General features: G+C 39.9%; 1 protein-coding gene across 1 annotated transcript in view; it reads left to right on the forward strand.

The window, feature by feature from the left end:
• The first annotated feature begins 6,271 nt into the window (after positions 1–6,271).
• LOC102219504 (electrogenic sodium bicarbonate cotransporter 4-like) overlaps positions 6,272–24,136 on the forward strand; it is a 38,660-nt gene continuing 20,795 nt past the window's right edge. The window contains exons 1-7 of the mRNA XM_023341760.1: positions 6,272–6,407; positions 13,635–13,693; positions 15,207–15,419; positions 19,981–20,110; positions 21,103–21,263; positions 22,335–22,487; positions 23,643–23,765. Of these exons, the coding sequence (XP_023197528.1) occupies positions 13,636–13,693; positions 15,207–15,419; positions 19,981–20,110; positions 21,103–21,263; positions 22,335–22,487; positions 23,643–23,765 (838 nt within the window). The 5' untranslated portion in view covers positions 6,272–6,407; position 13,635. The remainder of the gene's footprint in view (positions 6,408–13,634; positions 13,694–15,206; positions 15,420–19,980; positions 20,111–21,102; positions 21,264–22,334; positions 22,488–23,642; positions 23,766–24,136) is intronic.

The raw sequence follows: 24,136 nt of genomic DNA on the forward strand, positions 1-24,136 counted from the left end.
TAAAAACATTTACTTTCACATGTGGAGCATTGCAGCGTTGTTTATAATGCTCCACCTGAGGTATACATTAAAAAAATATTAGAAATTGCTTTGGGTTATTTTGAATTTAGGAGACACAGAGATTGAAAACAAAGGGAAAAGGAAAGAGTCAAAAGAAATGGGGGGGGGAGTTAAATAAGGAGAATACAAGATATCATGCTAGCAGTCTGTTTCTAGAGCTGCACGAAGTGTGTGAAGAAGACAGAGAACCAAGAAGCCAGAGTGACACACATGCATAAATAACCATAGCTGTGTTTCCATTGATCATATAATTACACAAAAAGGAATTCCAACCATAAATTTGCTTAATGGTGCTGCAATTTTGAAAAAGCTCACGTTTTTTCGATAAGTTTTAAGATGAGGTTGTTTTTCGACTGTATGGAAATTAGCGTATTTCCCCACCTACCCCAAAAAACTGCAATAGAAACACTTTTTTTCACCTCGTGACGTCATGTGTTCAACAACCAGCAGGTTGCTACCGGCGGAAAAGACAAAGTAGACGACAGGAAGTCAGCTAAATTTGCATCCTCCTCCTACCACTTCCTGTGGTAGGAGGAGGATGAGGATTTTTAAGGACTTAATCACGTGTGATTTTAATTGCGTTTCTTATTTAATGGAAACACAGCGATGGCGAAATTGAGTTTTTTTTTTTCCAAATATCAACAAAGTGGAATATCAGCAAAGTTTTTGCGCACATTTGGAAAGGCAGCTAATGTCGCTCTCGATGGACTGGCGACCTGCCCGGCTGTAGTCCCGCCCCCAAGAACCTGCGAGGTTAAGCGGGTACACAAAGGACGGATGGTTAGATCAGGGTTATGTATATATACTTGAGAATGTTTAATTTTCATATACTGTTGGACATGTACAGATTATGGAAAATTCTCAATAAATCCAAACTTTTGCACCTGCTTGAGTTGTTTCTTGTACAATGACGTCTTACTGCATTGAGAAACTTCAAATAAGCCCCCAGTGAATGTGACACTTCATAATGCGTGTATAAGGTTCTGACCAGTGATCCTGACATGCCAGGATCGGCTGGCCCATGACATTTCAGGAGCCAAATCTCCATCTTGTGTCCTCTTTCCTATGTTTTACATGTTGCATTTCAATGAAATTGACAAGCAACACACGAACACACACATGCGGCTCTTTTTTTTTTTTTTTCTTTCCAGCTGCAGGTCATCTGCTCTAATCTTTCTCCCTCCCTCCGGGTCTCAGATAACCACCGGAGCGCGCAGATGGAATAATTACACCGATGATTTCTGTGGCCTAAAACAGAACATCCTCAAGAGCAGGGGACGTGAAAATAACCTGCGATTATGATAATGCGGCCATGTGTTTCTCCATTACAAGTCATGAGAGGAGCAACAGACACTTTTTTAGTCTTTTATCTGTCACGGAGCAGGCTCACTATTTATATCCGTGTTGCACAAGTGTTGAGCTCAGATAATAGAGCACAATCCCACTTTACTCCCTGGAAATGGCCGAAATGACACTAAGCTGCCTCCGCGGTGCTCACATGTTGTCAACAACCCTCAGCGTGCTCTGCGGGGAGCAGATGAACCGCAGATTACTACAAATAATTTGGTTCGTGTCATTACGTCGTATTTCATAAACATCCCTTCCACCTTGTGAAAAATCAAAACAGGCTGCTTTCATTGGGGGGGGAGGGGGGGTCTGTGTTCGGTTTACAGACAAAATGACTAAAAAATAAATCCTTGAGAGAGGGAATGAAGAAATTGGCCGCCTTGTTCTGTCCATCTGGAAATCTTAAGAGTCAAATCTGTGGCTGAGTCTCTGACACCCCAGGTGAAAAACATATACACACAAATGTACTAAAAAACATTACACTAATATATTTCAGAAATGACAATAAAATTAATTTTAAGAGTGCTATTTTGAAACAGCTTATTTTGTACCTGCCAAAGTTTTTTGAATACAATTAAATCTCAGTTTAAAGTTGTGCATTGTGTGCTGAAGTGGAAAAACTCTATATACACTTATTTTACTTTAAATATATTTGAACTTCTGTGCTTTTTTTTATGCCTGAGTAACACATTTCGATAACATTTAAAGCGCATTTATAATGATTTTACTTTGAACTTACATTAAAATACAATACATTCTGAATACATTATTTCATATTTCGTTGCGTCATCTTTAAAGGGCCAGTGCAGCGTTCAGCGCATGTTTCTTCTTGGACTTCCACCACATGGTGTTACATGGTGGAGGAATCGGAAGGTGGAGCTCATGGCCAGGCTGAAACAAAGTGTTATCTGCTGCCTAAATTCAGACGCAATTGCACTGTTTTTTTTTGTTGTTGTTGTTTCTTTTACAGAAAAATTTATCCAGTTATGTCCATTTAACTGATCTCTGCAGAACTGAATCCACAGATCTGTAACTAGAGTCATCACTTCAAAACGTAACACGGCCAATTTGTTCAGCAGCCTGAATATGAATGCTGCTGGTTCATCCAACACGTTAATGTTAGTTTCACATTTCTAAATGAAACTTGAACTCCAATATGTTAACAGTAGAAAAAGAAAAACAGACTGCCATCCACACCTGTGTGCTTCTTGGATTGAATCGCCCACAAATTCGGCTCTAGTTAGCGAGTGTGTGTGTGTGGGTGGGTGTGTGTGTGCGTGTGTGTGTGTGTGTGTGTGTGTGTGTGGGAGGATGGGAGGATGGGAGGGAGGGTGGGGGGGATGGACCAACCAGTCTGCAGTCAATTTCACACTAAATGCTCCGTGTGCTGGAGGGTAAAAAAAAAAAAGAAAGAAAGATTTGATAAGCTTCTCCCTCAGGACATTGAGGATACAAATTTCTTGTGCTGGATGATTGCGCAGCAGCTTCTGGTCACATCCGGCCTCCGTGCCTCATCACCCTGATAAACCGCTCACAGATTCAGAGCTTTTAATAGCAGCGCATCCTCAGATCTCCGGTCCCATGGCAATCAGCCTTATCAGGTGCTTTCTCTCAGGTTCTTTATGCTCCAGTCTCAGTGGAAGATCAGTGGAGATGGGCAGGGTGATCACTTACACAAAATTCAATCAATGTACTGCTACATAGCCGTTGAAAGGCCCGGCATTGCTTCAATGTATTATTTGGACTACAAAATGGGTTTTTATGCATGTCGGGACTCCATCCTAAATGGTTTTTTTGCCTGCAGTAAAGTGCTGGGATTTACTGCTTTATTAGCATGAGTAGGTTAGCATGAGTAGGTTAGCATCAGTAGGTTAGCATGAGTAGGTTAGCATCAGTAGGTTAGCATCAGTAGGTTAGCATGAGTAGGTTAGGAGCTAAATAAACTGCAGGGCGTTCTGAGTGCCATGAGTAACAGGAAGGCTGACGTCAAAATGGGATACAATGCAGCATGACTGTTCTGACTGCAGAAAACTATAGGATACATTTCCAACTAAGAACCACAAGGCAGTGGCAGATAAGTTTTATTTTGAGTGAAAAGATCAGAATTGTGCCATTCAGACTGTCATGAAAAAGTCTGACATGGGTCACATATGGACAAAAACCTTGGATTTGCCTAGTGTGTGGAGGAAGCCATACAGTTAGGGCCAGAAATATTTGGACAGTGACACAAGTTTTGTTATTCTAGCTGTTTACAAAAACATGTTCAGAAATACAATTATATATATAATATGGGCTGAAAGTGCACACTCCCAGCTGCAATATGAGAGTTTCCACATCCAAATCGGAGAAAGGGTTTAGGAATCATAGCTCTGTAATGCATAGCCTCCTCTTTTTCAAGGGACCAAAAGTAATTGGACAATGGACTCTAAGGGCTGCAATTAACTCAGAAGGCGTCTCCCTCGTTAACCTGTAATCAATTAAGTAGTTAAAAGGTCTGGGGTTGATTCCAGGTGTGTGGTTTTGCATTTGGAAGCTGTTGCTGTGACCAGACAACATGCGGTCAAAGGAACTCTCAATTGAGGTGAAGCAGAACATCCTGAGGCTGAAAAAAAAAGAAAAAATCCATCAGAGAGATAGCAGACATGCTTGGAGTAGCAAAATCAACAGTCGGGTACATTCTGAGAAAAAAGGAATTCACTGGTGAGCTTGGGAACTCAAAAAGGCCTGGGCGTCCACGGAAGACAACGGTGGTGGATGATCGCCGCATACTTTCTTTGGTGAAGAAGAACCCGTTCACAACATCAACTGAAGTCCAGAACACTCTCAGGGAAGTAGGTGTATCTGTCTCTAAGTCAACAGTAAAGAGAAGACTCCATGAAAGTAAATACAAAGGGTTCACATCTAGATGCAAACCATTCATCAATTCCAAAAATAGACAGGCCAGAGTTAAATTTGCCGAAAAACACCTCAAGAAGCCAGCCCAGTTCTGGAAAAGTATTCTATGGACAGATGAGACAAAGATCAACCTGTACCAGAATGATGGGAAGAAAAAAGTTTGGAGAAGAAAGGGAACGGCACATGATCCAAAGCACACCACATCCTCTGTAAAACATGGTGGAGGCAACGTGATGGCATGGGCATGCATGGCTTTCAATGGCACTGGGTCACTTGTGTTTATTGATGACATAACAGCAGACAAGAGTAGCCGGATGAATTCTGAAGTGTACCGGGATATACTTTCAGCCCAGATTCAGCCAAATGCTGCAAAGTTGATCGGACGGCGCTTCACAGTACAGATGGACAATGACCCCAAGCATACAGCCAAAGCTACCCAGGAGTTCATGAGTGCAAAAAAGTGGAACATTCTGCAATGGCCAAGTCAATCACCAGATCTTAACCCAATTGAGCATGCATTTCACTTGCTCAAATCCAGACTTCGGACGAAAGACCCACAAACAAGCAAGACCTGAAGGCTGCGGCTGTAAAGGCCTGGCAAAGCATTAAGAAGGAGGAAACCCAGCGTTTGGTGATGTCCATGGGTTCCAGACTTAAGGCAGTGATTGCCTCCAAAGGATTCGCAACAAAATATTGAAAAAAAACTATTTTGTTTGGGTTATGTTTATTTGTCCAATTACTTTTGAGCTCCTAAAATGTGGAGTGTTTGTAAAGAAATGTGTACAATTCCTACATTTTCTATCAGATATTTTTGTTCAACCCTTTAAATTAAACGTTACAATCTGCACTTGAATTCTGTTGTAGAGGTTTCATTTCAAATTCAATGCGGTGGCATGCAGAGCCCAACTCGCGAAAATTGTGTTACTGTCCAAATATTTCTGGCCCTAACTGTAGATCTATAATGGGCAGTATTAAGTGTTTTCCAGGCACATAGTTCCATTTTGTAGCTCATTCAAGTAACTTTGTTACTTCAGTTGTTATAAAAAATGCTGTATAAAATATGACTTAAAATAAATTTGACTTTGTGATGTAACAGCTTGAAATTGGGCCCCTGTCTCTTTAAGAAGCTCCTACTGTTTCTTAAACTCCAGCTTCTGGAAGTCATCACAACATGGCTCTTTCATTAACTTTTTAACAATGTTTTAATCAGATTTGCTCTGAGAAGTAGCTCTTATAATGAGCTCAGGTGATGCTCAGATCCACCAGGTGTTTGCTAATTGCTGCTGGCTAGTCTGAAGGAGCTGAGTGGGGGAGTCGCGGAAACTGCAGCACCGAGGAGGAGCTGCGCCTCGAAGGCGGCACTCGGTTCTCCCAGGCGTTTTTGCACAGCTGCATGGTTGCCACGGGAGATTAAAGGATTGCTCAAACATGAAGGAATCAAGGCGGCACTCCAGGTATGTTTTTGATTGATGAATAACATTCCAGCATGATCTGAAGCTAATGAAACGTCAATTCTACATAACACTGCCCCTTTAACAAGTATTGAATTTCAAAGCCTGACAGAAATGTGCTCATTTACATGTTGCTGTGGGTTCTGTAAAAGAAAAAAGAACAAAAAAAATCACAGCACATTCTGGGGTTTCAATTCTGGGGTTTCATGCTACATAAAACTTTAGAACTGTCCTTTGTTGTTTTTGTGTGTGTGTTTGTTTCTAGTCTAGTCTATGTCTCCCAGAGATTCTCTAAAAGATTCTCTGCTAGAGAATCTCTTAATTCTCTAAAAGGTCATGGCAGCACAGTCCCGTTCGTATCGACCAGCTAGTGCAGCATGGTGAGAGATTTGCTATCTGTGGCCGTCGACTGAAACAGCGTCCTGCCTACAGCTCTCAGCTCTGCGCCGGCTTGCCCATTATTGACCTCACGATGAGAGCGATAGCCGGGCACAGAGGCGCGCGCTGACAGAAAGGGCTGCTCCTCTGTGCTGACTTTATTCCACTCAATAGTTTGCTGGAGCTCCACTGGCATGTTTTCACCGCTGCGACTCGATGAACATCAAACGTCGTTTCTCCTCTCTGACACTCAGGCTCACTGAACAACTAAACAAGGTAGGCTGCCACTTATTCCAAGCAACTTTATTATTTTCTGTTTAGTCCTATTTGTTTGCTCTGTTTCCCTTAGTGACAGTGTTTCATTTTTTTATAGTTTTTTTTTATTCAGAAAGGGTTTCCAGTTTGGATTTAAGCCTTTTGGAGAACAACACTAAAGAAAACTAAATTCTTTTGGCAAACTGCTAAGTTTGACACAGGTAGGGATAACATTCTTTAAGGTGGTGGACGTACAGCAGCCACTCAGGAACACACAAATGATATTGATGTTTTTGAATGAAAACGAGTTACTTTACAGTAAAAAAAAAAAAAAAACAACCTTTCCGCCAATAGAAATGATGAATCAGCTTACTCACTCTATTTGGTGAGATTTCTATTAAGGTTTTATCTGCTAAGAGACTCTTAACCAAAAATACATAAGTTTTAACAAGATGTCCAGTCATAAAAAGAATCAATAAGAACTGTTTTGGGATCAAGTCAGACAACCATTCATTCCCAATATTATAATTATACATTAGAGAAGAAAGAGGTCAAACATACATAACTAATCAGATGTTTTATAAACTCAGATCAGATTTAAAGTGCTTTAAAGTAGCACTTGACTTCTACCTCTTTTACAAACTTAGTTAAACCTGGAAACAAATTTTAAAAACTAGTTCAGTTTTTCTTTATAACGTTTTTTTTTTTGTGTTTTTTTTTTACCCATCACTTCCCTTACCTTTAAACATCGGACTGCTTCAACTTTTTTCTGCAATTTGAATCTACTCAAACTAAAACTATTTACATCGATAGGATGCAAAGTGATGCTAGCTGGTGTTTAACAACCACATTTTCACAAGGCAACGTTGTTCAGTTTGTTGCTTCTTTGATTTTTACTGCGCTGAAGTTAAGCAGGTTGAGGCCTTATAATCTGTTGGATCGGTTGAAACTTCTCCGTCTGTCTGTGGAGTGAAGTAAACATTTAGATTTTGCAACAAGCAAAAACAGCATTAAAAAAACGATACCTTCTGGTGAGCTTCCTGGTTTTATCTGAAATTAGCCCAGCAAACTCACAGTCAGACTCTCTGGTGAAATCAGCTGACGAATTTCACCAGCAACTTTGCCTGCAACATCAGCTAGCTTAACTTTAGCATTGTCGCATGTACATTGTTGAGTTGAGGGAATACAAATTGAACATTTTTCTTTGTAAAAATCTCAACATTTATTATTTTTTTAACAAACCCCAGTATCCCAGAGGCATACGTTTTATTTTTGAGTTGCTTTAAATCTTTTAAGTTAGCTAAAATAGAGAGCCAGGCTGTTCCGCTGAGAGAATTTTTTCACTTTTAGATAAGATAAGATAAATCTTTATTGTCATTGTCAACGCAACGCAAGAATCAACAAACAACTGGCAAAAAAAAAAAAAAGTAAGAACAGCCACATTCTCACATACATCATTTATGATGATTAATGGTTGTTTTTGATTGCATTTAGTTTTCAACAACTTCACTGCTAACGTCTATTATTAACGTCTCAATAATAGTTGAAATATAAAGTTATATCCTTTCAACTCAAAAACCTTCTTAAGTGTAAGACATTGAAGCTAACACTTTTAGTGGGCAACGCTTACTTTCATAGCTAATATAATATATGATTTAATTATGATTTAACTCGTGTAAAAACACATCAAGCTTTACTTTCTCTGCTGCACACCACACTGGATGAATAAGACCAGAGAATAAATATATTTAGTCAAATTCTAATCATGATCTTTAGGTAACATTTGTCTCCAAATTATGCTAAAACATGTTGCTAGGGGGTTTGAAATGCTAACAGTAAAGCTAATGCAATAATTTCTTTCATCCTCACGCATAATCCTTAACAGACTGTTGTACAAGCCACTAAACTTTGTGAAGGTTTAGAGGTTACGTCACTGAAGGCATTCTCTAACAATTATCAAGTTTGGTTGTAATTTCAGTTTCCCTGATTGCTTTTAGATGAGGTTAAAAGTGTAAAACACCACGCTGATCTTTCTAACAGATTTCTCCAAAGTGTAAAAGCCTCAATTACTCGACAAATTAACCTGTTGTGCCTCGTGCGGATGTTTTGGGAATGCTTCCATGCCGGCAGGGCACATGACAGCAAGGTCTCGTGCTCTCATTCATACACCAGTGGGGATTATTTCCATTCGGTGCGAGGTGGTGTGGGCAGGGGATGGGGGGGCGTTCGGAGGCAGGGCGAGCCCATCGATCAGCTTGTGATGGGAGGGGGTGGTGGCCTGCAGCGCTCACTCCAGCTGGGTGTGAAGGACACTGATGTGACAGCACTAATTACAGACAGGAAGCCAGAGCTACAATCCTCCACCGCAGCAGCTCAGGCAGAGCTCTGCCGGGTCAGAACCTCCCTCCACCAGCCGCTTCACAACTCTCTCCCCTCTGGGTGGCGTTTCCAGCATCCCATAGCCAAAACACAACGAGACACGCAGAGCTCTAACTCACGGCGTTCATACCAGTCCTGTTAGCAGGAAAGAAACAAATGCGGGTTTGAGCCATAAATTATTTTGTATTTTTTAAAAACAACAGCAAAAAACTAAAAGTTGATGGCTCTGTTTACATTTTTTCATACTGTTTGCATGCAAAACGCATCTTTTCGCATTTTAAATGGTTTTCCTCTTATCTTTGATTTTACTCACCTTTTCTGACTTTTCTGGCCAGAACTTAACAGTTACGGTTAGAAGTTTACCGATACTCACAAAGTGCATAAAAATAATTAGTTGTGTTGCTTTATTGCCGTGGGGGTAAATGTTGCACGATACACAACTTTAATCACTTTTAAATATAAGAGTTGTGTGAGGAAGTTTAAAGGGAGTTTTTGGTAATCATCACATGCTCAAAACTATACATTCATATGCATACATTGACAAAGTCAATAGAATAGTATAGGAAGAGATGCCTGTACCTCTAGAGCCTAGCATATGATTTAACTTAGCCAGGCCAAGATCTATTTCCATACCTGTTACCAATAAAAAAGGATTTTTTAGCATCACAGAACCGGTCATTTCTCAGAACAGTGGGAAAGTTATCAAAACCTTTTTCATAACTTTGCTGAGATCCTTGGGCTTTCCCTTTGGTCTGTACATAAACAAAAGTTGGGAAAGGGTTTCGGAGTCATTTCTAACCAACTGCAGATTACAAACGTTTGAGTGAGTCTATGTCACAACAAGCATGTGTCAGCTGTTTGCTGAAGTCTGGAAGACCCGATTCCTTTGAGGAGAGAACAATTTCTTCAGGAACAATCAAGGCAAATTCTGCCATGGAGCTGAAACTTACCTCTCTTCACGTTGAGCCCAGTTTTATTTCAAAGTGTCACCCGAGAAGCTAAAATCCAATTTCAACCCTAACTGAATCATGCAGCTCCACACAATGACAAGCTCAGAGAAAGATTGATCTGCTTGGCTGCAACAAAGAGAATTGTGGAGAAGTCAAAGCGACGCTTTCAAACCTTAGAACACTGAATCAAATGTGAAGCATGGTCAGGATAGCATTATGCTGTGAATGAAAAGCTGCAGGGAGACTACCTTCAAATTCTTGAACTTTAACTAAGATTGTAGAAATTCCAAATGAAGCAGGCTAACCTTAAATATCTGCAGTACCCTGGACCTGGACCTGGACCTGGACCTGGACCTGGACCTGGACCTGGACCTTGCCCCTGTTGCACTCATAATTGAGTCAGCTTAAATGAGCTCTTCTAATTCTGTAGTGAATTCAAAAAATGTCAAATTCAAAAATAATTTATTAATCCCAAATGTAACTCATTAATTTAGATTCTTCAAAGAGTTATTGTAGGTCAGGGGTGTCAAACTCCAGTCCTCAAGGGCCGCTGTCCTGCAGTTTTTAGATGTGCCACAGATGTGCCAGTGTTTTGTTTTCATTCCAAAACGCTGGAATGAAATGGCTTCATTACCTCCTCCTTGTGTAGGTCAGTTCTCCAGAGCCTTAATGACCTAATTATTCTATTCAGGTGGGGCAGCAGAGGCACATCTAAACGTTGCAGGGCAGCGGGCCTCCAGGACTGGAGTTTGACACCTGTGTTGTAGATGGAGACGGCTGTTGGTAGGAAAGATCTCTTGTAGCAGTCTGTATTACAGCAAATCTGAAGAACCCTCTGACTGAAGATACTTTGTTTTCCCAAGACGATAGTCCGGGTTGCCATAATTTTCTTGATTTTATGAAGAATTCTTCTTTGCATCATCATCTCCAGAGGTTCCACAGTCATCCCCAGAACAGAACCAGAACAGAACCAGAACAGAACCAGCCTTCTTCACCAGATTGTTGAGTCTTTTTACATTGTTGGCTTTGATGCTGCTGCTGATGAAAAATGGTCAAATCCAGACAGAATTCGATCAGAAGTGTAGTCAAGGTATAAATTTAAGCCTGTATGTATATTTTTATACTCTGTGTGAACAACAAAGTTATGTGGCACATTATCATTTTCTCAAAAAAAAACCAAACTGTTTAATGCTTTGCTATCATCTATATTTGCTAGTTTCATCAGTAGAAAGCCATGTTGACTCAGTTGCAGTAAAATAATTTCAAATCATTACACCACCACACCTGTGTTTCCCATTAGATCACATCACTTCACTTCTGATCTGAAAAAAGAAAAGTTCACTTTTCAAAACCTTTCCTGCAACAGAATCTCATCCGCAGACAGGTTTGACTGTTTTTGAAGAGCAGCATCTTGCTTTTTGTTTTTCTGCCATTCAGTGTCCTTGATGGTTGACTCTCAGCCTTTAAGAGCAGCCAAGGTGAGGGAGAGAGAGAGACTGGTAGTTTCTCAGAAGTAACCCTGGGTGGCTTTTGTTACCTCACAAAGCGCTGGAGGTCCATCTTTTGGAGTGTTTTTGCTACCTGAACACTCCTGGAGAGTGTTACAATGATCACATAGAGGCAGCGTTTACACACAGGGAGCCAGTCAGTGGACTGAACGGAGGAAACTTTTGCCTCCTGTTTTGATTGATCCACAATTCTTTTTTTCTGAAATAGAAATAAACCCTTTTTTTTGACTCACTTCACTTCCATTGACTATATAAATGTGAATTTTGACATTTTGAAAGTAAATTTGCTTCTGGGAAACAAGCCAATTAAAAAAGAAACATATTTTTGATAAAAAAAAAAAAAGTTTGGTAAAGAAAAAGGTGGGTTTTGTTGGCCCTTCTGAAATTGTTTTTTTTCTTTCGCGAAACAGTGGAAACACGAGTGACATGATCAGCAACCGAGTGTTGCCACCGGCGCAAACCACAAAGAAGAAGAAAACAGGAAGTAGTTGGAGGATGATGTTTTTTCTTACTGACAAACGTCTTCATGTGTGATTTTAATTGCCTTTCTTATTTAATGAAAACACAGCAATTGTGGAATTGTATTTTTTGCCATTAATGGGAAATTGACAACATTTTGCACACAATTATACTGAAGGCGCAGCTAGTGTGAAATGTAACACACAGAGTGGAAATCGGACTCTACTTGCTTTCGATTTTCAATTTTTCATCTTTGATCATTCTTTAAAGTTTTTTATTCAATTCTGATATTTTAGGTATAATTAGAATTTACTCGAAATGTACATATCTGTAGTAATTCAGGAATTTACTTCATATTCACTGCCATGGAATTTGAGACTATATTCAGTACCGTAAGTGAAAAGAACAGTTCAGAGAACATTTATATGAAAATAAAGATTTGATTTTCTCGACACCTCTACCAGCAGGAACACGGTGGCCTTATTCCTCGCTGGTGGCCCTCAGCTGGTGGCACGTGCGATACGTTACCATCGCATTTGTTTTAATTATGTGCATTTTTATTGACTTACCCTCGCTCCTAATTATTTTCCCATTGATCTGCATGGCAGTGCTGCAGCAGGCAGGTCAGTGAGCGAGAGCTGCTGCTGGTGGTAATGCAGCTGGAGGTCATGTCCCAGATATGGAGCTCTCTCACACACATACACACACGCCCGCATGCGCACTTTGCATTGACTTCCATTCATTTTTTCATTCATTTCTATAGCCTAACCCTTACCTTAAATCTAGCCTAAACCCAATTCACTCCTAAACTTAACCGCTAACCCAAAAACAACAAGGAGTGCTGGGTGCTTACATTGCAGTATTTGTTAGAAAAATGGGTCATTCGAGGTGAGAAATGCCAAAACACACACACACACACATCATTGAAAAAACACGTGTCTATAAAGTTAACAGTTTGGGGATGACACCGTCCTGTTCCAAAATGACCACACACCATTACAGAAAGCAAGATTCATGGAGACCTGGATGAGCAAGGCCACTAAACTCTTCCAGAAACTGGACAGTTGGATTAACACGTGATTATCTTTCTAATATTACTATCACCTGTGATCAGCCCAAACACTCTCACGTCTTCTTATCAAGTGAGATTTCTTTTTTAAATGTTTTTTTGGGCCTGTACAGGTTTTCTTAAGACATTCCAGCTTTCAGTACAGACTGGGTTCTGAAACTCCTATAGAGTTTAAGAAACATCTTATTAACACACAGTTCATATTCATTCATTACAATGCAACATTTTCTGTTTCTGTTTTTTTTTCTTTGTTTTGATTTGTGGTTCTTTTCATTAATGTGCTGTACTGCGCCATGTATCTTGTACTCTAATGTAAAATAAATCTTTTTTTTTAAAGGACAAACAAATAATCTTAAAGATGTGCAAGCAAAAAGCTAAACAGGTGTACAGTAGGCTTCTTTAAGTCCTTTGTTTAATGAGACTTGGAAAACCACAAGCTGCATTTCCATTACAAATGTTCACAAAACGTTTCCGATATTCTACTAATGTCGAATAACTCTTGAAATAAACAATTAAAATCACACGGGACTACGTTTGTTCACGCGACAAGTCATTGAAAAAACAGCTCACTTCCCGTCGTCTTCTTCTTCGTGGTTTGCGTCAGTGGCATGACAGTTTTGCGAAATTAGCCAATTTCGATACGGCTGGAATACGACCTCATTTAAAACTGGGCGTTTCCTTCGAATTGGCGGGGTTTCAATTAAGCAAATTCATTTTCGAAATATCAAATTGCGCAATTGTGCGGTCAATAGAAACGCAGCTACTCTTCGGTTAGCCATGATGCTTTGTGTACGTAGATATAAAAAAAACCACAGCCACACCATGCTACTGTATCTGAGGGTAAGTCTACATGTGTCTAAAAATGTATTTTTAAACTTGTCAGGATGGACCATGGAGACAGAGGGATGAGGGTGTCTGACCTTCGCTATGAGGAAGAGGATGGTGAGTTTGTCTGCATATGTGTCAATTAAGCCTGTGGCGGATAAATGGCCCTCTGCAAACATACAAAATGAAGTCCAAACCTCCAGTTTGTTTGTTAAAATTGTGTTGAATGGGCTATTTGACAATGCAGTTTTAGTTCCGAGACTGTGTGAGCAAGATTCAGAACGTGAAACATGTTATGTATTTTATATAACATGTTATATTACCGATGCAGGGTTATGTGCCGTTTATTGTCGAAACATCCTGAATTGCTGTGCGTCTCCCTGCTGATCTGCCATTCGACCTGAAGTATTCTGGGAAATTAGTGCTACAGCAACATCTTAATTGGAAGCAGGCAATCTAACTCGCATGATTCACGGGTTTGGTGCCGACGGGGATTACATGAGTTATGAAACTGAGTCATGTTGAGTTCTAATAAAGGCTCAAACTGATGTTGAAAACCTCATATGGGTTACATCATCCAAAACATAACACGCAAAAGGATTACGACATCCGAATGTCTGTGTGTGTGTGTGTGTGTGTGTGTGTGTGTGTGTGTGTGTGTGTGTGTGTGTGTGTGTGTGTGTGTGTGTGTGTGTGTGTGTGTGTGTGTGTGGTTTTGTTGTTGTTGTTTTTTTTTTTTTTACATATTTGGACATGTGGACATTTAAAGTAAATCAAAACCTTCTGTAAAATAGTAAAAATGCTGCCTGGGCACAATAAGTTGGCTAGAATCACACACAGCTGTATCACATCAGGTACCGAAAACATAATTATTCACCATTTTAAAGGAGGTTTACTGTACTTAAACATGACACTTGTAGTTTGGTACGCTCCTAACTGTTGAGGTCAGAGTGAACGCCATGTTGAGATTCAAAGAGCCTTGAGAAGGAAGATCGTTGCCTTTCATGAGCGTCGCAAGAGATTAAGTGAGGTCTAATTTCAAATCCGCCTTTCCACTGTATGGAAAACAGTCTGCAAGTGGGGGATGTTAAAATCAGCCACCGTGTCCAGTTCCAGCAGTTCACCCTGCAGGCTGGCCATAGGATGCTACAGTAAAGCTTAAACTGTTGTCACTAAGCTTACAGCTGACTCTTCTGTTTGACATTAATTGTGCCATCAAAAAGAGAGAAGAAGTTTAACATTCATTAGACGAAAGAAAGGAGGAAAAAGACTTTACTTTCTAAAAGAAAAAAGAAACAACTGAACAACTAAAGTTTGCCTGGATTTATGTAATAGTGTCCTTGCGAAGACGACGAGCTAGAAATCACGTTTCTGTCTATATATTTTCTTTATTAAGTAAAATATGGTTAATTGATGATGTTTAGCTGTGATCAAATCACTTCCTTTATTCAGTGTGACCCTTTTTTTTAAACAGCTGTGCTTTATTAAACAGTTTGCAATTTTGCACTTACAGTGTATGTGAAACATGACTTCACTTAAACATTTAGCCAAGTGAAAACACTGGTAAGTTGTTACTTTATTTTTCTGGCACAGTGTCAGATTCTAATCAACAAACTGCGTTCCTCCACAGACCATCAATCCGTCTACATCGGCGTCCCCGTATCGCGCGGGTTACGCCGCAAACGGAGGCGACGGCGTTCGAGTCGAGAGGCTCAGGACATGGAGCGGGACAGACAATACGGCCACAACAGACACCACGACCATGACCGCTACAGAGACATAGACATTGAGGAAGGACTTATGGACTCAGCTGAGCAGAGTCTCCAAGACATCAACCGCACAAGTAAGAGCGATCAAACAAGCAGCCCTCACAATAAAGCTGATCACAGTTACAAAGACGGTTCATGCAGAAGGCAGGCCACAGGAGGCTAAAATACATCTAAAAAAACCTTAAAATGTCACTAGACTCACAGCTGACTTACTCTTGCTGTAGATTTCCATTCAGGCAAGAGGGAAGTCTATAATTTTGTTCTCAAGCAGCTGTAAAAATTAGTATTACTGGTTGATCTTTCAACAAACAGCTACATTGTGCATGTAACATGTTCCCTAGCTCAGACACAAGAAGCAGAACTGATTATATCAGGGTAAAGTCTGTTTATACCTCCATCTGACCCTTCAAGCAATTTGCGTGTACCAAAGGCCATATTTTGTAGCGTGTAACCTAGACTGTACTGTGTCAAACAATCCACACTTATTGAAAAACCTGTTCACCTCCTCGCCTGTGGCGGTGCTGCACCAGGAACTGCTGAGGGATACAACATGAAAACCTCTGAAGAGGACACTGAATGCAACTTTCTTCTTCACAAAATGTAAACAAAAATTGTGTAGCATCAGATCTTAGCAGTGGTAAAATGTCTCCGGCAAAAGACCACGAGCCGTTTCTCCTTGCAGCGCTAGACTCGGACGTTTGTTTTGGTTTTATGTACCCAGAATGCCTTGCGCTATAGTCCGCCTCCTGCTTTTGGAGCAGTCTCTGGTCGAGCAGTCTCCAACAGAGTGGCATGCGGACACCAGAGTTCACATCGACCCAACCGAGGTCCAAGTGGACCAGAGTTTGCTTTTTTGGTCCGCATTTGAGTTCAATTGAGCATTCACACCTGAAAACCAAACCAAACCAACCGAACTAGAGTTTGATTAAACTGGACCAAACAAAGCTGAATGCACCTTCAGACAGAGCCAGTCACAAAAGTGGTTGTGGCATTAGGATTGTGTACTCTTTGCCTCTGTGTTTTTCTGTTCAGCATCTTCTCTTCTTCTAGTCGGTCATGGAAGACACTCAGTCACACTGACTCAGGTTCTTCCTGTTAAAATACAGTCGTTTCTTCCCCCTGTTGCCCTTTTCTTCCTCTGGATGGGAGTGGACTTAATAATGAAAAATATGATTAATACCTGCTTAATGGTTGTTGTTTTCAAAAGGTACTTTTAATCTGACAAACAAGACTCATCAGGACATATTGTAACTTATTGAATATGACCGTATTTCTTAAAGTATACTTATGATACTTCTGATCCAACAGGCAGCAAAGGAGAAAGATTCTGGCGCTGTGGGCGCAGTGAAAACATTGGTTGCACAGTTAGAAACCTGAGTGGATGACCTTCATACTGGTGCACTGAGTTTACCAGAGACTATCTAAGGACATACTGTGTATAAGACATGGTGATGGAGATACTTTGCTGCCTAAATGACCAGCCATAATTATAGAAATGTATATCATTATGTTTTTATTTAGACAACTTAATACTGTTTCTACAGAAAGCTAATATGGATCAGTTGAGCTAGTTTCAATGAGATAGTTAATGAATTATAGATGTCTTAGTCATAATAGCTCTGACCAAACTGAACACATTTCTGGCATGTCGTTTCTGGCACATGTAGCTTAACTGCAATAAAAACTGTCCTGTTTAGTGTTTGTGACAGTTTTATCTCTTCCGTAACAAACATATGATGTCCACTGATTCATTGAATGTATTTCTCATTTGTCATCAACCTGTGTATTTCTTCCCTTTACCTTCAGCAGCAGCTCAGTGTGTTTACTGAACTCAGCTGGCATTCAGGTGAAGTTTTCATTTTAATCAAAGAAGGGCTTTTGCCATGCTTTTGATGTGATTTAACTCCCTTCTGGGCATTTTACAGTAAGCAGCAGGAGGCTGAGGCACAGCCTGAGAGGGATCGCTTCTTCTTTTGTCATAAACACGCCAGCAGATCACTTTCAAATACTTGGGGTTAGGAGTGTTGGTGAATTGAGGGCTTTTATTTAGCAATTTTCAAAATGCATGTGGTGCAATAAGTGGTAAGACAGCAGAGGTACTTGATCAGATGAACCCGATGCAAGCGGCAGCGTTTTAAAATCTTCTGCCTGTTGTACAAAAATGACATAAATATACAAAACAAGCATTAAAAAATTGTGATTTATTATTTTCTCCAGCTATATGTCTTCCTCTGAATAGATCAAACCTGTAACTGCAAACAAACTAAACAACGTTTAGTTTTTGTCCTTTTGATTCTCTTTATTCACTTTCAGTTTATATTTTTGAATAACATGTCATATGAAATGATTTATAGTTTCTAGCTGTACGTAAAGTTATTCAATGCTATTGATCCATCAACGATTAAAAGTCTTGCAAAGTAATTACAGTTTGTAGGTGAGTGCTACCAGGGCCAGATTATGGCTTACGGAGCAGCATAAATAAATAAAAAAACTTGGAAATGTTTTGTTTTTTTTACTTTTCAAACTCAGAAATTTTCTTGTTTTTCCTAGACTATTTCTGAGACTAATCTCAGAGTTTTTTCTGGTAAATATTAGAAGTATCTATAAGCAAATTTCTTATAATTTCACTTCATTATCGAAATCATCATTTGAAAACTGCCTGTTGTGTTTACTCACGTTATCGCTGATCTTAAAAATGATCTGATGATCTCAATCATGTAAGTGTACAAAAAACAAAAACAATAGGATCCTGTAATAAAAAAAACAACAAGCAGGGATATTGTTAATCTAATTTCAGTAATTCAGTAAACAAAAACAGTGTTTTTCTTAAAATAAATAAATATAGAGTAACTTACCACTAGTAACTTTCCTTGTAGTTAACACTCAAGTCACTCAGATCACATGTCAGCGCAAAGTATTAACAGGTTTTCAAAACCCTCAAAGTTTTTAGGGCTGAGCCAATTTCATCTGATGCACCTGAAAAATGACTGCAGCATGACTTTGAGATAAATAAATAAATACAAATATAAACAGTTCATGATCTTCAAAGCCTGAGTGAGAAAGACAGGAAGAGGTAATTACATCTTTGTTTGAATTGGCTTAAGTTGGACACAGGGCTCTGTGAGCATGAAACAACCTTCAGTTGTGTTCTCTTTTCTGCAGGACCTTAAATGCAACGGACAAAGTTAGGCATTAAAAACTTCCCTGCAAGGGAAGCGCTGACTACAATTCATTTTAGAAAAATAAATCTACATTTCTTCTAGGTAAAATGTAAACATTTTCTAAACAGTATCAGGTCTATGTAGTCATGTAGCATTATGAAAGGTTAATCGCTTAAATATATCCTCAATACGGTCACTGGATACAGAATAATTCACTGCGTTGATAACATTGTTCCACTGTCAGGTTGTGTCCAGCAGAATGTTTGTATAACAGTATGACCTGCTGGTTCATGGCTGCCTTGCAGATGCCCTCCTGGAACCCTTTAATTCAACTTAATTCAGTTTATTTATAAAGCACTGTTACATCCCCAAGGCAGTCTAGGGGTTTTGGAGGGGGGGGGTGGCTGTAACAATAGATAAGCCAGGAAAAATTAAGAGACAAAAACCAGGAGGGTAAAATTAAAGGGTTTATTCTGGGGAATCCAGAGAAAACTCAAAGATGAAAATGAAAACCTACAAGAAAAGAAAAGGGAGAATAACAATGAAAACCAGGGTTTCTAGTAGACCAAAATCCTCATTTGCAGCACCACCAAGCTGCAGCACACATGCTGCCCAATTGGCCAAGAGGCCCCGAAAGTCAGTTTCCCAGCTAGTTTTATACTCTGCTCATCAAGAGACAGAGTGAAACCAGCTGGGCCTGCCCAACCCGCCGGAGCTCAGCAGCAACCCGAACTGGGAGGAATCCCACATGCAGCCACCACTGCATGTAACACCCCCTCCCATAAAATCCAAGCCCTGGGAAGAAAGAAAACAAATAAAAATTATACCAAATAGCTCACCAACCTCTATAACTAAGATCAACCATACACACGGGATAAGGCATCTGCCACCACATTCTCCGAACCCTTCTTGTGCTTAATTATGAGGTTAAATCGCTGTACCATCAACGACCAGCGCATGAACCTTTGGTTGTGGTTGTACATCTGTGACAAGAACACAATGGGGTTATGATCAGTAAACACAGTCACTGGAGAAGAAGAACCAACATACACCTCAAAGTGTTGTAAGGCCAACAGCATTCCAAGAGTTTCCTTTTCAATGGTGGAATAATTCATCTGGTGAGTTTTGAACTTAGCAGAAAAGTAACTTACAGGATGGCACACCCCATCCTCACCGTCAGCAGCAACCCGAACTGGGAGGAATCCCACATGCAGCCACCACTGCATGTAACAAGCACCATTTAACAACAAGTGTCATCCCAAGGCAAGCAAGTCCAATTTACGTACAGTATTAAACAATCAAATCTGCCCAATCATGTACACAGATTCAAATTCAATTGCAAACAATTCAATCCTGATGAGCCACTAAAGCTTTCTATAAGCATATTAAGCTCTGCAGAAGAAGTAGAAAAAATGATTCCTTTGCAACTTTTTTTTTTAAAAACGTTTTAAATGAGTTATTTTCTGCGACGCAGTGTCTCCAGCAGCAGAGCGGCTACGCTACATCCTGAGTGAAGACGACGACCTGCAGACACCAACGCTCTTCACAGAGATGGATACTTTGCAGCGAGAAGGTGACGACCTGGAGTGGAAGGAGTCGGCCAGGTGTGCGTCCACGCCTAAAACACACATCACACACACACACACACACACACACACACACACACACACACACACACACACACACACACACACACACACACACACACACACACACACATATACACGCCCACATGTTTGCATGACTATCTTTGTGGGGACTTTCCATTGACTCCCATTCATTTCTACAGCCTAAACCTTACCCTTATGCTAACCCTAACCAAAACTCAATTCACACCGTAGTCCTAAATCTGACCCCTGACCCAAAAACAGCGTTTCCCCTGGTGGGGAAAATAAAATAAAAAGGAAATGTCAATAAAATAAATAAAACTATAAGTACAGGATAAAGACGCATGAGACACAGTGAACAGTCTAAGTTAGTTTTAAAAATCTCCACAGAACAAGCCTAGCTAATGTCTTGTCACACAAAGATGTGGCATAAAAGGAAACCAATCTGCTCAGCGTTTCTTTTGAACAATGGAACAGTGACCAACATATTGATGATTCTAACTATGACTCTTGACAAAATGTAATGTCTGTTATTGGTTATTATAACTTGTTAAACAAACGAAAATGCTGCTCTTGAAAAACTTACCAATTTGTAAAGTACCTCTTTATGACACCAAATACATAAAAGGGTTTGATTTATATCACTAATCTGCACACAGCAACTGCATCTAACCATATTTTCAAATGTATTGATATTTATTTATACAAACAGTGGGGAAAAAGGGAACATCATAAATTTTAATTTATCTTCACAATGATAAATCAAAATTTTTATCGTGATAAATGATAAACGATACGATAAATGCCCACCTGTGCAAGACCGCTTCGGCAGAGCAAAATATCCAAGAAGCTTGAAGAATGAACTGCGGTCACCCAAGCTGCCCTTTCAGTGGATCGATGCCTGCTGAGCAGAGGGAACCCAAACAGTGAGTTTTAACATTTTGTCCTTTGCTGATTCACTTTTTCTTTTGATACTTTTATATCTTCAGGTGGGTGAAGTTTGAGGAAAAGGTGGAGGAGGGAGGCGAGAGATGGAGTAAACCCCACGTGTCCACGTTGTCCCTGCACAGTCTTTTTGAGCTCAGGACTTGTCTCCAAACAGGGACGGTGCTGCTGGACCTGGACGGCTACTCATTGCCTCAGATAGTTGGTGAGACGTCTCCCTGAAAGATGGGACGAAATCCTCCAAAATATATATACATATCTATATCTATCCCTTGTGGTCTGTTATTGATGAATATCAATGTTTTGTTGTTTGTTTGTTGTTTCGTAGCCAAACACATTCAAAATGTTCCTTTATAATATTTATTATGCGTACTTTGTGTAATTTATCTGAAAAGATTCTCAGTCTTGCCTAAAAGGAAGTATTTTCTGTCCTAACCAAATCTAGTTAACTCCAGCGGAGCTTGTCAGTAAACAGGTTACTTGCTAGTAGCTATAACAGTATTTTTTTATTTAGTTGTGTGCCATAAAATGGCACAATATGGCTGTAAAAGTCATATGTCAAACAAATATTATCAAAAAGAGCATTTGAAGTTAGAATAACAAAATGTTGCTAAGTTGTAGGATAAAAATAATCTATTTCAGCTCTTCCTACAGGGCCGGCCCAACGTCATTTGTGGGCTTAAGCAGAACTTGATTTGGGGCCTGCCTTCCAGCGGTCAGTACAGATTTTTTGAAATGTGGTAAAAGGGCGTTGAGCTTAAACTAATCAATTCCAGCAACTGCTTCCGGCAGCAGCAAATAAAAGAAGCTTTTCCTGAGAGGGTTGCCCAGACTCACTACCTCATTTGCCAACCAAGTGGTTTGGGCATAAATGGCAGCTGCAGACTTGCTGATAGTAGAGTACCTAATCCTAGTAATCAATTTTTTAATATTATCTTAAAAGTTTTTCTTTCTGTGACATCAGTTTGTCGTTGACCAGCCTTTCTTTTAATCCACCAAAACTCGTAATGACCTTTTAATTGAGTTCTTCTCTTTTCTGAGAGCTAGAAAAACTTTTTTTTTATGAGAAACCACCTTTTTGTGGTGGTGAGTTTTGATGGAGTGTCACGTTTCACAAGCATTCTGTTTTTCTGAAGCAGCATTCAATCTCAAGGAGAGAAATCAGCCGACATGATTTTCTGCTCGGAACATTGATTAATTCCTTCACCATCAAGACTTTGTATGTCTGAGTAAAAGCCATTTGTCTCATGGGAATTGAACTCATGTGTCTGTGCAGATGACATCATTGAGAGACAGATAGAAGAGGGCATGTTATCACCTGAGCTCAGGGAGAAGATCAGCTTTGTGCTCTTGAGGAAACACCGACATCAGACCAAGAAGCCGATTCACCGCTCACTGGCCGACATGGGCAAGTCCGGCTCCTCTGCAAGTGAGTGTTTCTACTAGTACCAAAATCTGCAGTCTGACTCAGCAAGGCCTGACTAAACCTTTACTTTACACAGGATAATGTTCTACCCCATATATGCTAAGATAATTAGGTTATCTTCACCAAAATTAGGCTTATTATTAAAGCTAAGATAAGCTAAATAAGCTACTCAAGATGACTAAAATAAACAAAAATATATTTTAGTGTATTTGTTCTTATTATGATTAACAACACAAAATGTCTGGCCATAATGCCAGCTTTTGAGTGATTTCCCCCCCCCAGTAATGTGTTCATTCAGCTCTGTCACCGACAGTAACTAGAGACGGTGTCTGCTCATCCTTAAAAGGTCTTAAATTCATTTAAAAATGTAAATATACAAATCACAGGTCTTAAATTTTGTCGTGGCAGGGCTATCTATCTCATATATTTTATGTAAGTATTTTTGTGTTGCCTTGGTGCTGAAAATGTGCTATATAAATAAAATTACCTTTACCTTTAATTAGCTTTACCTTTCATCAGGCAAAAGTTTGAGTCGTGCGCAGGCATCTTCATCTAGAGTCACATTTTGTGGCTCAAGGCAGTTCAGGCTACCCGTAACAAGCTGCTAAAAGTTTTATGCCAGCACCCAAATATTGCTAGCTTGTTACCAGCTAGGAAGCAAGTATTAGCAGGTTGCTACTGGTAACTTTAACTCCTTGAGTCACATAGCTGGCTATTTAGCTAGCTAGCTGGAGAGCGATATGCCACTGGGAGCACAAAGCTGTTGCCAAGAGTCACAAAAAGACCCCAGAAGTTTCAATTTTGGTTCCCTTGCATTCTATTTGTCCATCTTAAATTGTGTTTGTAATGGTCTGAAAAAGGTCTATAAAAGTCTTAAACTTGATTTGGTGAAACCTGCAAAAACCCTGCAAGACGTTTTGTGCAGAAATTCACTATTCATATGTTTATCGTGCTTGTTAAACGGGTCCGTGCTCTCCAGCAGCCAGCAGGGCTCATATCCTCCACAGGGGACACATTAATGTTTGATGAGTTAATTATCACTGTAACATTTCCCCATCTCATCAGGGCAAAGCACATGCTGCTCAGTAAATCAGACCACATCACCTTCAACTATTTATCTTCTGTTTGCCTCTGTGTCTGCTTCCCCGCCGCTGTCAGGTCGGAGCGTACCGCCCCGAGGTGGAATATGTCCGGGTCCAGGTCAGGGTCAAGGACCGAACTTTAACCGATCCACAGAAGATCTACGAGTTAAGCAGCAAGTTGCTAACTACGGACGCCTGCGTGAGTGCTGTTTTGCTACAATCAGTTTTTATTAGGCTTTTTTTCCTAAGTCCTAAAACATAAAAAAAATTTTAATTTCAGTTACAGCGCCTAGACTCAGAGTGAAATACACCAAAACTACAAAATTTACAAGAAAATTCTTGTAAATTGGGAGTAAATAAAGGAACGCAAATGCTTTTGTAAGGCCCTGTTCTCCCTAATTTCATTCGTTTTCATTCACAATCCACGCTTACCAGTGGACTATGAATTCATCTTTAAAACATTTCAGGAGTATGCCTTCACTGTTAATAAATGTGTACACATGTCATGCAGAGCAACATCTAAAGTACAGCAGACCTTTCTTTCCTCAGGAAGAGATCCAAAAGCAAAAT

The sequence above is a fragment of the Xiphophorus maculatus genome, chromosome 11, assembly GCF_002775205.1.
Source record: "Xiphophorus maculatus strain JP 163 A chromosome 11, X_maculatus-5.0-male, whole genome shotgun sequence".
NCBI classification, from domain to species: Eukaryota; Metazoa; Chordata; class Actinopteri; order Cyprinodontiformes; family Poeciliidae; genus Xiphophorus; species Xiphophorus maculatus.